Below are 14,820 nucleotides of genomic sequence, written 5' to 3'. Positions count from 1 at the left end.
TTATTCTAGTGGTAACTGTCTACTTTGGTTTCTTGTCAACAACATATGTTTTATTACATTATTATCAATCTGTCCACTGTATGTAATGTATTCAATGTCTCTCACATCCTTCTCACATCCTTCTCACATCCTTCTCTTCTCTGTCCTTTCTTCCATAGATCGCCTTCTCCCAGCACAACAGCATCATGGACCTGGTGCAGTTTTTTGTCACCTTTTTCAGGTACGTACCATTTAGATGGAACTAATAAGGCAAACAAAGATGCAATTTCCCATGGTTAATCCCTTTCTGCTTAGTTAAAAAAGACAACAGACCTAATTATGTCTGCTGTCTCCAGGCCATCTTCTGTCAGTCAACCAGTTTCACTGAATGAGCCGATCACATGCGTTGTCAGTGCTTAATTTGAGAGAGATCTTGCCGGAACAGGATCCGGCACCTCTCTGTCTTAGACTGTATATTAAAAAAATAAATATGTATGTCTATATAGGTATGTGTATATGTATATGGATATATATATATATATTTACCCCCCAAAAATATATGGGGGATTGGAAATTATGCAGACAATTACATTGATGGAAGCAACATTCTTTCCTCAATATTAAGCTGATCCACCCATTTAAACAATACATTAAAAAAGAGTTGATTTGGGTTGGGTTGGCCCGGGCTTATGGTTTGCGTAACATTGTAACCTATGTTTGAGACCAATGCATGGCCATGGTTGTGTGAGTAGCACGCCTGTATCTCTCACAGAACTAGAATTAGATTCACTTTCTATGATCTTTCTCTCTACTCTGATGGACATGAGCCTTCAACTCACATCTCTCCAGCGTTGCATAATTTTGCCACAGAGGATCAACAACTTATTTTCGAAAATTTCCAAGCTGTGGATTGTGTGTAGCCCAGTAACAAGGCATAGCCTTCAGTCGGGAACGCGCAGCAAGTCTGTCAGTGCACAGCATGCAGACAAAACAGGCTTTTCGCAATATTTCAAGTACAATCGCGGGAAAACAGGTTGGAAACCAAATGGTGCCTGCTGAAAGTAGAAGACACTAATCTGTCTGCCGTAGGCTAACAAAATATTTGATCAACTTCCAAATATTGTTTCACACAGTAAAACAAGAGTGAGATATAGGCTTTTGGCACGAATGTATTGGCCATCTCTGGCGAGTGAGCTGGGTGAGTCAGTGAAACTGAAAAGCATGTTTAGGACTATCATTTCCTCCTCATATTGTAGCATACAGTATGTCTCCACACAATTATTGATCTCAGATTTTCTGTTAGTCAAAGTAATTTAGATCATTTGTGTGGTATTAAAAAAGATTCTGCCTAAGTCTCCAGTCATGTAAAATAATTTAGAATGGCATGAAATGCATTTATAAAAGGCTGTGTGTAAATGCCTCTACTCTACTGCTCTATGCCACGACACTAATGCAATGACATGCATGCAGTTCTTTATTATAAAGGTGATTTATTTTTTTTCTCCTCCCTTCCGGTACCTCAGAGTTCCCCAGATCAACCCCCCACCCCCACCCCCCTCTCGCGCTCTCGGCAGCTCCTGATTTCCAAATTAAACACTGTGCATTGTGCTTCATTAGCCATTTCAGCAGGTCTTTTCAAATAGTTCTTACACCAAAAGGGCATAATCTTAATTTTCACAATTTCAGTATTATTCCAACCTCATAGTGTGGAAATACAGTTGAAGTCGACGTTTACATACATAGTTTACATAGTCAGCCACCAATTGTGCAAGTTCTCCCACTTAAAAAGATGAAAGAGGCCTGTAATTTCCATCATAGGTAGACTTCAACTATGACAGACAAAATTAGAAAAAAAAATCCAGAAAATCACATTGTAGGATTTTTTATGAATTTGCAAATTATGGTGGAAAAAAAGTATTTGGTCAATAACAAAAGTTTATCTCAATACTTTGTTATATACCCTTTGTTGGCAATGACAGAGGTCAAACGTTGCTGGTATTGTGGCCCATTCCTCCATGCATATCTCCTCTAGAGCAGTGATGTTTTGGGGCTGTTGCTGGGCAACACGGACTTTCAACTCCCTCCCAAAGATTTTCTATGGGGTTGAGATCTGGAGACTGGCTAGGCCACTTCAGGACCTTGAAATGCTTCTTACGAAACCACTCCTTCGTTGCCCGGGCAGTGTGTTTGGGATCATTGTCATGCTGAAAGACCCAACCACGTTTCATCTTCAATGCCCTTGCTGATGGAAGGAGGTTTTCACTCAAAATCTCACGATACATGGCCCCATTGATTATTTTCTTTGCACGGATCAGTTGTCCTGGTCCCTTTGCAGAAAAACAGCCCCAAAGCATGATGTTTCCACCCCCATGCTTCACAGTAGGTATGGTGTTCTTTGGATGCAACTCAGCAGTCTTTGTCCTCCAAACACGACGAGTTGAGTTTTTACCAAAAAGTAATATTTTGGTTTCATCTGACCATATGACATTCTCCCAATCTTTTTCTGGATCATCCAAATGCTCTCCAGCAAACTTCAGACGGGCCTGGACATGTACTGGCTTAAGCAGGGGGACACGTCTGGCACTGCAGGATTTGAGTCCCTGGCGGCGTAGTGTGTTACTGATGGTAGGCTTTGTTACTTTGGTCCCAGCTCTCTGCAGGTCATTCACTAGGTCCCCCCGTGTGGTTCTCGGATTTTTGCTCACCGTTCTTGTGATCATTTTGACCCCACGGGGTGAGATCTTGCGTGGAGCCCCAGATCGAGGGAGATTATCAGTGGTCTTGTATGTCTTCCATTTCCTAATAATTGCTCCCACAGTTGATTTCTTCAAACCAAGCTGCTTACCTATTGCAGATTCAGTCTTCCCAGCCTGGTGCAGGTCTACAATTTTGTTTCTGGTGTCCTTTGACAGCTCTTTGGTCTTGGCCATAGTGGAGTTTGGAGTGTGACTGTTTGAGGTTGTGGACAGGTGTCTTTTATACTGATAACAAGTTCAAACGGGTGCCATTAATACAGGTAAAGAGTGGAGGACAGAGGAGCCTCTTAAAGAAGAAGTTACAGGTCTGTGACAGCCAGAAACCGTGCTTGTTTGTAGGTGACCAAATACTTATTTTCCACCATAATTTGCAAATAAATTCATTAAAAATCCTACATTCTGATTTTCTGCATTTCTTTTTTCTCATTTTGTCTGTCATAGTTGAAGTGTACCTATGATGAAAATTACAGGCCTCTCTCATCTTTTTAAGTGGGAGAACTTGCACAATTGGTGGCTGACCAAGTACTTTTTTGCCCCACTGTACACCTTAGCCAAATACATTTCAACTTAGTTTTTCACAATTCCTGACATTTAATCCTAGTAAAAATTACCTGTTTTAGGTCAGTTAGGATAGTCAGAACAATAGTATGGAGAATTATTTCTTTCATCTTTTATTTGTTTAATCACATTCCCAGTGGGTCAGAAGTTTACATGCACTCAATTAGTATTTGGTAGCATTGCCTTTATATTGTTTAACTTGGCTCAAACGGTTTGGGTAGCCTTCCACAAGCTTCCCACAATACGTTGGGTGAATTTTGGCCCATTCCTCCTGACAGAGCTGGTTTAACTGAGTCAGGTTTGTAGGCCTCGTTGCTCGCACACGCTTTTTCAGTTCAGCCCACAAATGTTCTATGGGATTGAGGTCAGGGCTTTGTGATGGCCACTCCAATACCTTGACTTTGTTGTCCTTAAGCCATTTTGCCATAACTTTGGAAGTATGCTTGGGGTCGTTGTTCATTTGGAAGACCCATTTGCGACCAAGCTTTAAATTCCTGACTGATGTCTTGAGATGTTGCTTCAATATATCCACATAATTTTTCTCCCTCATGATGACATCTGTTTTGTGAAGTGCACCAGTCCCTCCTGCAGCAAAGCACCCCCACAACATGATGCTGCCATCTCTGTGCTTCACGGTTGGGATGGTGTTCTTCGGCTTGCAAGCCTCCCCCTTTTTCCTCCAAACATAAGGATGGTCATTATGGCCAAACAGTTCTATTTTTTTTCCCGTCAGACCAGAGGACATTTCTCCAAAAAGTACGATCTTTGTCCACGTGCAGTTGCAAACCTTAGTCTTGCTTTTTTATGGTGGTATTGGAGCAGTGGCTTCTTCCTTGCTGAGTAGCCTTTCAGGTTATGTCAATATAGGACTCATAGGACTCATTTTACTGTGGGTATAGATACTTTTATACCTGTTTCCTCCAGCATCTTCACAAGGTCCTTTGCAGAACGCGTCTCCTTCCTGAGCGGTATGATGGCTGCGTGGTCCCATGGTGTTCATATTTGCGTCCTATTGTTTGTACAGATGAACGTGGTACCTTCAGGCATTTGGAAATTGCTCCCAAGGATGAACCAGACTTGTGGAGGTCTACAAAAAAAATGCTGAGGTCTTGGCTGTTTTCTTTTGTTTTTCCCATGATGTCAAGCAAAGAGGCACTGAGTTTGAAGGTAGGCCTTGAAATACATCCACAGGTACACCTCCAATTGACTGAAATGATGTCAATTAGACTATCATAAGCTTCTAAAGCCATGACATAATTTTCTGGAATTGTCCAAGCTGTTTAAAGGCACAGTCAACTTAGTGTATGTCAACTTCGGACCCACTGGAAGTGTGATACAGTGAATTATAAGTGAATGATCTGTCTGTAAACAATTGTTGCACAAAATAGATGTGCTAACCAACTTGCCAAAACGATAGTTTGTTAACAAGAAATTTGTGGAGTGGTTGAAAAATGAGTTTTAATGACTCCAACATAAGTGTATGTAAACTTCCGACATCAACTGTATATATAAAACAGGAAAATCATGTTTTTGACTGCACTGGGCAGTCAAAAGGTTCAGTCATTTGCTCCAAGAGCTTATTCCACTGTGTCTTGTTCATAGTGGCACATACTTCCTTCTCACCCACTGTCTTCTTTAGTAAGCACCTGAAGCACTTTATCCACTTTTTTCCCAGATGTAACAGCTGTTTTTTTCAATATGTCACTCTCTGTTCTGTTTACTCTTATCCTGCCTTGTTAAGTTTACTTCAGTGATCAAGTGCAGTTATAATTATATTACAATAAGTAAAACCTCCACAGAGCCCTGTGCATCATGGGTCCTGTGAGATGCATCCAATTGCATCTCACAGCTCAAAGGCTTTAGCAGAAGCAGTATGTGCTGCCCTATGTGACCTCAGTTGATTAAAGGCTTTAGTCAAGGGGAAAAAGGAGTTCACGTGTGGCTATGTTAACATGATTGTAGATGTTTCTGTGTAAATGTAAGCTATGCATGTGCATGTCACAGAGGGTACGAGTTTGTGGTCTTTGTATGTGTGACTGTGTATGTGAGTGTATGCTTTGTTCATTGCATGTTTGTGTGTGTGTGTGTGTGTGTGTGTGTGTGTGTGTGTGTGTGTGTGTGTTCGTGTGTTGGCTGTGCTCCATTGGTGTGTATAAGAGATGAAGTGGCAGGGCGGCAGAGCTGCGGTGCCCTGTGTGTGAGTCTGGCCCTGCAGGCTGAGGGCACAGCACACTGACATGATGGAGCTGGCACCACAGAGAGAGAAAGAGAGAGAGAGGGGAAAAGAGAGAGAGCGGGAACCGGGAAGGGAGAGAGGGGTCGAGAGAGAGACGAGGGGGGGAACGAGAGACAGAGTGGAGGAGATCTTTTCCCTTAGAAATCAGTGCTTTTCATAGGTGCTCTTTCTCCAACCATGAGTTAGGGCAGTATGCAGTCATAGGTTTCACCTTCATTATCTTGTTTCAGGTACTGTAACAACAGTACAGTAATTTGATCATCTGGACATGTTTTGTCCCTCTACATGCCTTTCTTTTAGCATATTTCTTCTGTTTTTCTGTTAGTATATCTTCATATGTTTGAGTGACACTCTGGGTGTCTGTTCCTCTATTTTAGTGTTCATCCAAACTACTTATATTTCTGCAATTATCTTTACTGTACAGTTCACCTGTCATCCTATCTGTCTGACTCCGTGTGTGTGTGTGTGTGTGTGACAATGCCACATGATCTCCTATCTCCTAAGTTACATCATGTATATCTTTAACATATGTACACTTGTATACATGAGACAGAAACGAGAGAGGGAAAAAAGGTTGGAAGATTCTCATCTAATTTCATCCTCAAACTAAACTCTCGACATGAAGTAGTATTCTAACAGACTCTGATTAACTTCTAAAAGCTAATTTGACCAGCTTTTCTTTGAAGAGTGGTTAAATAGTTTTTTCTCTCTCTTTCTCTCTCTCGTTCACACTTTCCAGAGCGGTTCCCTAAATGAGCAAGCAAAATTGTTGTAATGAAGGAGTGTTTATGCTGCTTCTCCTTTTCAGCCCCAATGCTAATTGGTGACATTGCAGTTCAGTTTGGTCCAATTACTCGTTTCCTCTCTCTAAGTTGATTAGAAATCATCTCTCCTTCTTCTCTTGCTCAAGTTCAGCACAGAGACAATATACAAAGCTAAGTGGCTAATAAGCCTCTATCAGCTGTCCCAATTATTTCAAAATGGCTATCAACATTCTGTGCCGCTGCGACCCGAGGGATACTCCAGGCAGTTTGACAAACAACACTGCTTTGTGTGCTATTCTTTGTAACTGATAGAAAGGTAAACAAATTGGGATTGTGTTATCCACTATTTGGGCTCCCTTAGAAATCAGCCTTTTGCCATTCTGTGTGCCTGGGGGAATATCATTGCTTAACAGCTTGGTACTCTATGGTGTACAGATGGAATTGTCTTTCTTTTGGTCATTTGTGGATTGTGTGTGGAGGATTGGGTATCGATCTTGTAGCTTGCTGCTGGGTGTTGGTGATATGTTCTCCAATGGTTCGGATGATTGGACGTGTTATAAACCCCTTCCCCATGTTCATGTGATCCACAATACTGAACAACTAACCCTCAGCCCCTCAGTGCCCCACGTGCACACACACACACACACACACACACATACACACAGTACCTTCAGAAAGTATCGATACCACTTGACTTTTTTTTGCTCACCCATCTACACAAAATACCCCATAATGACAAAGTGAAAACATGTTTTTAGGAATGTTTATAAAGTTATTGAAAACTAAATTCAGAAATATATTCAAGTATTCACACCCCTGAGTCAATACATGTTAGAATCACCATTGACAGCGATTACAGCTGTGTCTTCCTGGGTAAGTCTCCAAATGCTTTACACACCTGATTGTGCAAATATTGTACATTCTTTCAAAAATCTTTGTGTGGACGAAACAATTGATTCTCATGCAAAATCCTATTTTCCCTAACCCCTAACCCTAACCGTTAACCTAACTCTTACCTTAACCTTCACCCCAACTCCTAATTCTTACCCTAACCCTAACCTTAACCCCAACTCCTAATTCTTACCCTAACCCTAATTCTGAACCTAACTGTAAACCTACACCTAAAATAGCTTTTTTTTATGTGGGGACCAGAGAAATGTCCCCACTTGGTCAGGATAGCAAAACCAACCCCCCCCCCCCCCCCCACCCCCCACACACACACAAAATCAAAATGAACACACAAACACAATGAAACATACACTGTATCCGTCCCACTCAGCCCTCCCATCCACCCCAGAACTGCACATGGAACTCATTGGTTTGAATCTCATTGGTTGCGGATGACTTGGCTAAAGCTATATGTGTAAGAAACTCCAATAAACCCCCCTAATACCTATTTAATAGTGACAGTTAGTCTTCTCCTCTCCCCATTAGTGCAGTAAGCCACCCTGTTTGGGATTAATTGCAGGCTGAGTTAATAGATTTGATGTGGAATGATGGACTGTTACTGATTGGGCTTTGAAATATGGCCAAGCCAACGAGCGGTGTTGGAGAGGAGGAAGTGTCTGTTCCAAACAGTCCCAGTTATACTCCTGCCAGCAATATGGAGCTATAGCCATCATAGGGTTGTGTGAGACATTCAGGATTATTTATGTCTTTTCCCAACGTTTTTAGACATTGGTGAAGAAATTGGTCATAGCTTGACGTACTGTACGGTCATATTTAATCAAACCTGTCAAACCTGCACACACATGCAGCTATAGTGACAACTGTAAGTATGTACCATACTGTCAGTATATGGTTCAAATCGCTAATTAGGCAAATTCCTCAGTCTGATAGTTTATGTACTGAAATAGTGGTTTTTGAGAACACATGAGAAAGAGCATTTCCACAGCCTTTCAGCAGGCTTGGCTTGGAAATGTCACGCTAATTACAACTCTTTAGCCCTTTACGATGTGGTCATTGCTTCTAAGCTATTTTCTAGCTGTACACGGAGGGCATTATGAAGATAGCGATTGTCTTGGACTTCTACACTACTTCCTGCCTTGGTGGTTTGGTTCTTTGGCCTCCAGGACTTGTAAAAGCTCTGGTTGAAAGACAGGCTTTGTGTGATCTAATGTCCAGATGTCATTGGCATTGGGATCATTCTATGTGACATTGCTCTGTGTAAGATGGCCACTCTCCTTGACCCACTCCATGGGTCCAATTGATTTCATGCTATTTCCCCATATTTCACTTGGTTTACCTCCGCAGTCTTATTTCATAGTAATTCGGTGCTAGTAAGTCCATTTCATAGTTTTCGGTGCTGCTAGACCTTTGGTGGCCATTTTTGTAGTTTTCTCTAAGGTAAATAGACATGCAGCACTCTATGCAGGCACATGGAGAAATGACAACTGTCAAGGCAACCAAATCTTCCGCGAATTACAGTCGTGGCCAAAGGGTTTGAGAATGACACACACATTCATTTTCACAAAGTCTGCTGCCTCAGTTTGTATGATGGCAATTTGCATGTACAGAATGTTATAAAGCTATTTTCTAGCTGTACACGGAAGGCGTTATGAAGATAGCAATTGTGATCAGATGAATTGCAATTAATTGCAAAGTCCCTCTTTGCCATGCAAATGAACTGAATCGCCCAAAAACATTTCCACTGCACTGGATTTCAGCCCTTCCACAAAAGGACCAGCTGACATCATGTCAGTGATTCTCTCATTAACACAGGTGTGAGTGTTGACCAGGACAAGGCTGGAGATCACTCTGTCATGCTGATTGAGTTTGAATAACAGACTGGAAGCTTCAAATGGAGGGTGGTGCTTGGAATCATTGTTCTTCCTCTGTCAGCCATGGTTACCTGCAAGGAAACACGTGCCGTCATCATTGCTTTGCACAAAAAGGGCTTCACAGGCAAGGATATTACTGCCAGTAAGATTGCACCTAAATCAACCATTTATCGGATCATCAAAAACTTCAAGGAGAGCGGTTCAATTGTTGTGAAGGCTTCAGGGTGCCCAAGAAAGTCCAGCAAGCGCCAGGACCGTCTCCTAAAGTTGATTCAGCTGCGGGATCGCGGCACCACCAGTACAGAGCTTGGTCAGGAATAGCAGCAGGCAGGTGTGAGTGCATCTTCACACACAGTGAAGCGAAGACTTTTGGAGGATGGCCTGGTGTCAAGAAGGGCAGCAAAGAAGCCACTTCTCTCCAGGAAAAACATCAGGGACAGACTGATATTCTGCAAAAGGTACAGGGATTGGACTGCTGAGGACTGGGGTAAAGTCATTTTCTCTGATGAATCCCCTTTACGATTGTTTTGGGCATCCGGAAAAAAGCTTCTCCGGAGAAGACAAGGTGAGCGCTACCAGCAGTCCTGTGTCATGCCAACAGTAAAGCATCCTGAGACCATTCATGTGTGGGGTTGCATCTCAGCCAAAGGAGTGGGCTCACTCACAATTTTGCCGAAGAACTCAGCCATGAATAAAGAATGGTACCAACACATCCTCCGAGAGCAACTTCTCCCAACCTTTTCCAGCATGATGGAGGACCTTGCCATAAGGCAAAAGTGATAACTAAGTGGCTCGGGGAACAAAACATCCATATTTTGGGTCCATGGTCAGGAAACTCCCCAGACCTTAATCCCATTGAGAACTTGTGGTCAATCCTCAAGAGGCGGGTGGACAAACAAAAACCCACAAGTTCTGACAAACTCCAAGCACTGATTTTGCAAGAATAGGCTGCCATCAGTCAGGATGTAGCCCAGAAGTTAATTGACAGCATGCCAGGGCGGATTGCAGAGGTCTTGAAAAAGAAGGGTCAACACTGCAAATATTGACTCTTTTCATCAACTTCATGTAATCGTCAATAAAAGCCTTTGACACTTATGAAATGCTTGTAATTATACTTCAGTATTCCATTGTAACATCTGACAAAAATATCTAGACGCTGAAGCAGCAAACCTTGTGAAAATTAATATTTGTGTCATTCTCAAAACTTTTGGCCACAACTGTACACTGACAAACCTTTCGAGGAGATGATTACGCTGGCCATTCAAAACATTGCTAAAGTATTTCTAAAGTATTAGTAGTGCTCACGTTAGATCAGGTACTGCAAAATGTCATTTGTAAAATGGTTTAAAAGAACACCTAATCGTATGAATAATTCATAAATGATTCAAAAGTTGTGTGAATAACTATCTATATAGCATTTACAAATTTACAAAACGTAGGTATACTAATAAATAAATGGCGAGCAAACTATTTTTGAATGCCTTATAAATGGTTATTACTGAACGTTATAATAAAGCGTTAACAGATTGATCATGTGACTGCCAGACCATTAAAATAGTCACTACCCCCTTGTGACGTCATGCCAGTTCTATGCATTATTATATATTTAAAGAATATCAAATTTCAAATCAAATCAAATTTATTTATATAGCCCTTCGTACATCAGCTGATATCTCTAAAGTGCTGTACAGAAACCCAGCCTAAAACCCCAAACAGCAAGCAATGCAGGTGTAGAAGCACGGTGGCTAGGAAAAACTCCCTAGAAAGGCCAAAACCTAGGAAGAAACCTAGAGAGGAACCAGGCTATGTGGGGTGGCCAGTCCTCTTCTGGCTGTGCCGGGTGGAGATTATAACAGAACATGGCCAAGATGTTCAAATGTTCATAAATGACCAGCATGGTCGAATAATAATAAGGCAGAACGTTGAAACTGGAGCAGCAGCACGGCCAGGTGGACTGGGGACAGCAAGGAGTCATCATGTCAGGTAGTCCTGGGGCATGCTCTTAGGGCTCAGGTCCTCCGAGAGAGAGAAAGAAAGAGAGAATTAGAGAGAGCACATGTGGGGTGGCCAGTCCTCTTTTGGCTGTGCCGGGTGGAGATTATAACAAAACATGACCAAGATGTTCAAATGTTCATAAATGACCAGCATGGTCGAATAATAATAAAGCAGAACAGTTGAAACTGGAGTTTTGATTGAACAGCTACTTTTGTCCTTACCTCCTCGTGGTACTGTTGTGAAATTATATTATATTTCATGTAAATACTAGAATGAATAGATAATGGGTGATGATCTAATTAAAATCACATTTACATTTTAGTCATTTAGCCATTTAGCGGACAGTCTTATCCAATGCGACATACAAGAGCACATCGACAATTTTTTTACCTAGTCTGCTTGGGGATTCAAACCAGCGACCTTTCGGTTACTGGCCCAACGCTCTTAACAGCTAGGCTACCTGCCGACAATTTATTGATTGATTGGTTGATTGATTGTGCTGTTTTCTGCTGCAGCTGTTTCCTGTCCCTGTTGCTGGTGGCAGCGGTGGTGTGGAAGGTCAAACAGACGTGCTGGGCATCCAGGAGGAGAGAGGTAGGTCATAGGTCAATCTCCTCAGTTGTCCTAATTTTTGGTAACCTTGGTGGCGTTCCAGGTAGATTACATTGCAGTTGCCCTGCGCACATCTACCAATGGTCACATGCCACATCATTTACTGTGCAGACGGGTATCAGATTACTATATCTTAGGAGGTAGATGGATCTGGCGGGCGACTGGAATGTAGTCTGCCTAGAACTCGACCCATGAGCGGATCACACAGTACAACACCAGATTCAAACCCACTTACTGGCACAAATGAGAGGGTGCTCTATTCTCACTAACTCAGACTCTGGGTTTGTGTTTGTGTCTACAAAAAAAAAGAAATGTTTGTGTTTGTCCCTGTCTCTGTGGGTTTAAACATAAATACATTATTTCCTATGCATTGGTAAGAGCTTCTGGTAGTCTATATGTACACTGAGTATACAAAACCTGCTCTTTCCATGACATAGACTGACCAGCTAAATCCAGGTGAAAGCTATGATCCCTTATTGTGTCCCCTGTTAAGCCTTGAGACAATTAAGAAATGGATTGTGTGTGTCATTCAGAGGGTGAACACAAGATTGAAGTGGCTTTGAAGAGGGTATGGCAGTAGGTGCCAGGCACACCGGTTTAAGGTTGCCAAGAACTGCAACGCTGCTGGGTGTTTCACGCTCAACAGTTTCCCGTGTGTATCAAGAATGGTCCACCACCCAAAGGACATCCAGCTAACTTGACACAACTGTTGGAAGCGTTGGATTCAACATGGGCCAGCATCTTTGTGGGAATGCTTTCGACACCTTGTAGGGTCTATGCCCCAACACATTTTCTTTGTTCTGAGAGCAAAAGAGCAAAACTCAATATTAGGAAGGTGTTCCAAAATGATTTCTTCACCTTTTCATGGACAATTGAACAGACCAGATCCTCAAAGACATTGACTGACCTTGTCTGTGACTCTACATGTCAACAAAGGAGGGTAGACTCTAGAATGTTTTCATAACGGTAGTTGTCCCCCCATCACATTCTGTACCACACTCACTGTGTGCTGTTCACTAGTAGCTTCCCCTGCAGGCAAGGCTTCACCCCCCCCCCCCCCCCCCCCTCCAGTGCAAAGGCAACTCCCGACCCCCCCGGCTGTTCTGAAGGTTGTGTTAATGTCGCCCGCTCTGCAAACACGACTCACTCCTTAACGAGCGGAGCGCAGCGATAAACAAGGCCATTCCCCTTAATTACTGCTCCTCATGATCCAATTAACTCTGACGGAGTGACGCTTAACGAAGTGGAATGGAGTGATATATCACTTAAAGCTGCAACAGATGCCACATCGGTTTCATTTGTCTCTTTTTCTACTCTTCTGTTTTCTTTACAGGCCGCAAAACGGTGACATAAATACACGCATACCAATGTGCAACTTAAATAAGTCATGATTGGGCTTTTAAAATCAATAAAAACATCAGTGTGGATTTAATTGAGATGTAACATGCTCGGTTTCTGTTAAATCCATTGAGATTTGACAAGAGGAGGGTTTTGTCCCTCCTCTGCCAAGGCTGCCACAGTTGGTGGTTTTCTCTTCATCAAATGCTGTGCTTTCAGATGTGTCATGGTTTTAATATCACAGAGGGGAAAATTCCCGCCTGTTTTAGCTCTGTCCTTTTATCAAAATGTGCACATCTTATTAGTCCATTTTACATATCGCTTGCACAGTGCTCCTTGGGATGTTTAAAGCTTGGGAAATATTTTTGTATCCAAATCCGGCTTTAAACTTCTTCACAACAGTATCTCGGACCTGCCTGGTGTGTTCCTTGTTCTTCATGATGCTCTCTGCGCTTTTAACGGACCTCTGAGACTATCACAGTGCAGGTGCATTTATACGGAGACTTGATTACACACAGGTGGATTGTATTTATCATCATTAGTCATTTAGGTCAACATTGGATCATTCAGAGATCCTCACTGAACTTCTGGAGAGAGTTTGCTGCACTGAAAGTAAAGGGGCTGAATAATTTTGCACGCCCAATTTTTCAGTTTTTGATTTGTTAAAAAAGTTTGAAATATCCAATAAATGTCGTTCCACTTCATGATTGTGTCCCACTTGTTGTTGATTCTTCACAAAAAAAATACAGTTTTATATCTTTATGTTTGAAGCCTGAAATGTGGCAAAAGGTCGCAAAGTTCAAGGGGGCCGAATACTTTCGCAAGGCACTGTACCTACAGGACGTCTTCTGCTGTACTGTATCTACTGTTGCAGAAATGTGTGTGTGGGGTTTGGATTGCCACAGAGAATATCAAATATAGATATTGTACCTGTACTACACACCTGTTTGTGCTTATGCGGCAGACTTAAATCCAAAACGCAAAGTTTTATTCCATTATGAATGAATGGTGGTGACATCTGCAGTGTAGTGTAAAGTCTCCTCTTACCTGGCTAGCCCTGTATTTGTTTAGCCTTGTTTCCCAGTGAGAGCACACTTGCTTGTGGACACGTCTACATTATTAATGAGGAAGAGTCCCATGTCACAGAAGAGCTGCAATGCTGCATTCACTGTGCCTCACTCTCTTTGTGGACACTAACACTCAGCTTGAATGCAGCATGTCACCCATGGGGTAAAGACCAGGGGCACTGATATCACACACATCCTGCTGCATTAGTTATTTTACTACATCCCATATATTACAGGGGGCTGTAGCCCTATTTTATGACCACGGTTAGAACAGAGAGGTACAGTTGAAGTCGGAAGTTTACATACACCTTAGCCAAATACATTTAAACTCAGCTTTTCACAATTCCGGACATTTAATCCTACTAAAAATTCCCTGTCTTAGGTCAGTTAGGATCACCACTTTATTTTAAGAATGTGAAATGTCAGAATAATAATAAATGTCAGAGATAAATATTCATTTCAACTTGTATTTATTCATTCACATTCCCAGTGGGTCAGAAGTTTACATACACTCAATCAGAATTTGGTAGCATTGACTTTAAATTGTTTAACTTGGGTAAAACGTTTCGGGTAGCCTTCCACAAGCTTCCCACAATAAGTTGGGTGAATTTTGGCCCATTCCTCCTGACAGAGCTGGTGTAACTGAGTCAGGTTTGTAGGCCTCCTTGCTGGCACACTTTTTTTCAGTTCAGCCCACAAATGTTCTATGGGATTGAGGTCAAGGCTTTGTGATGG

General features: G+C 42.1%; 1 protein-coding gene across 1 annotated transcript in view; it reads left to right on the top strand.

The window, feature by feature from the left end:
* LOC110502559 (attractin-like protein 1) overlaps positions 1-14,820 on the top strand; it is a 350,265-nt gene that overhangs the window by 188,100 nt on the left and 147,345 nt on the right. The window contains exons 26-27 of the mRNA XM_021580677.3: positions 159-220; positions 11,584-11,662. Coding sequence (XP_021436352.2) covers positions 159-220; positions 11,584-11,662 — 141 coding nt within the window. The remainder of the gene's footprint in view (positions 1-158; positions 221-11,583; positions 11,663-14,820) is intronic.

This window comes from Oncorhynchus mykiss, chromosome 23, assembly GCF_057628025.1.
Source record: "Oncorhynchus mykiss isolate SJ-2025 chromosome 23, ASM5762802v1, whole genome shotgun sequence".
NCBI classification, from domain to species: domain Eukaryota; kingdom Metazoa; phylum Chordata; class Actinopteri; order Salmoniformes; family Salmonidae; genus Oncorhynchus; species Oncorhynchus mykiss.
This window is presented reverse-complemented; position numbering and strand designations above follow the sequence as displayed.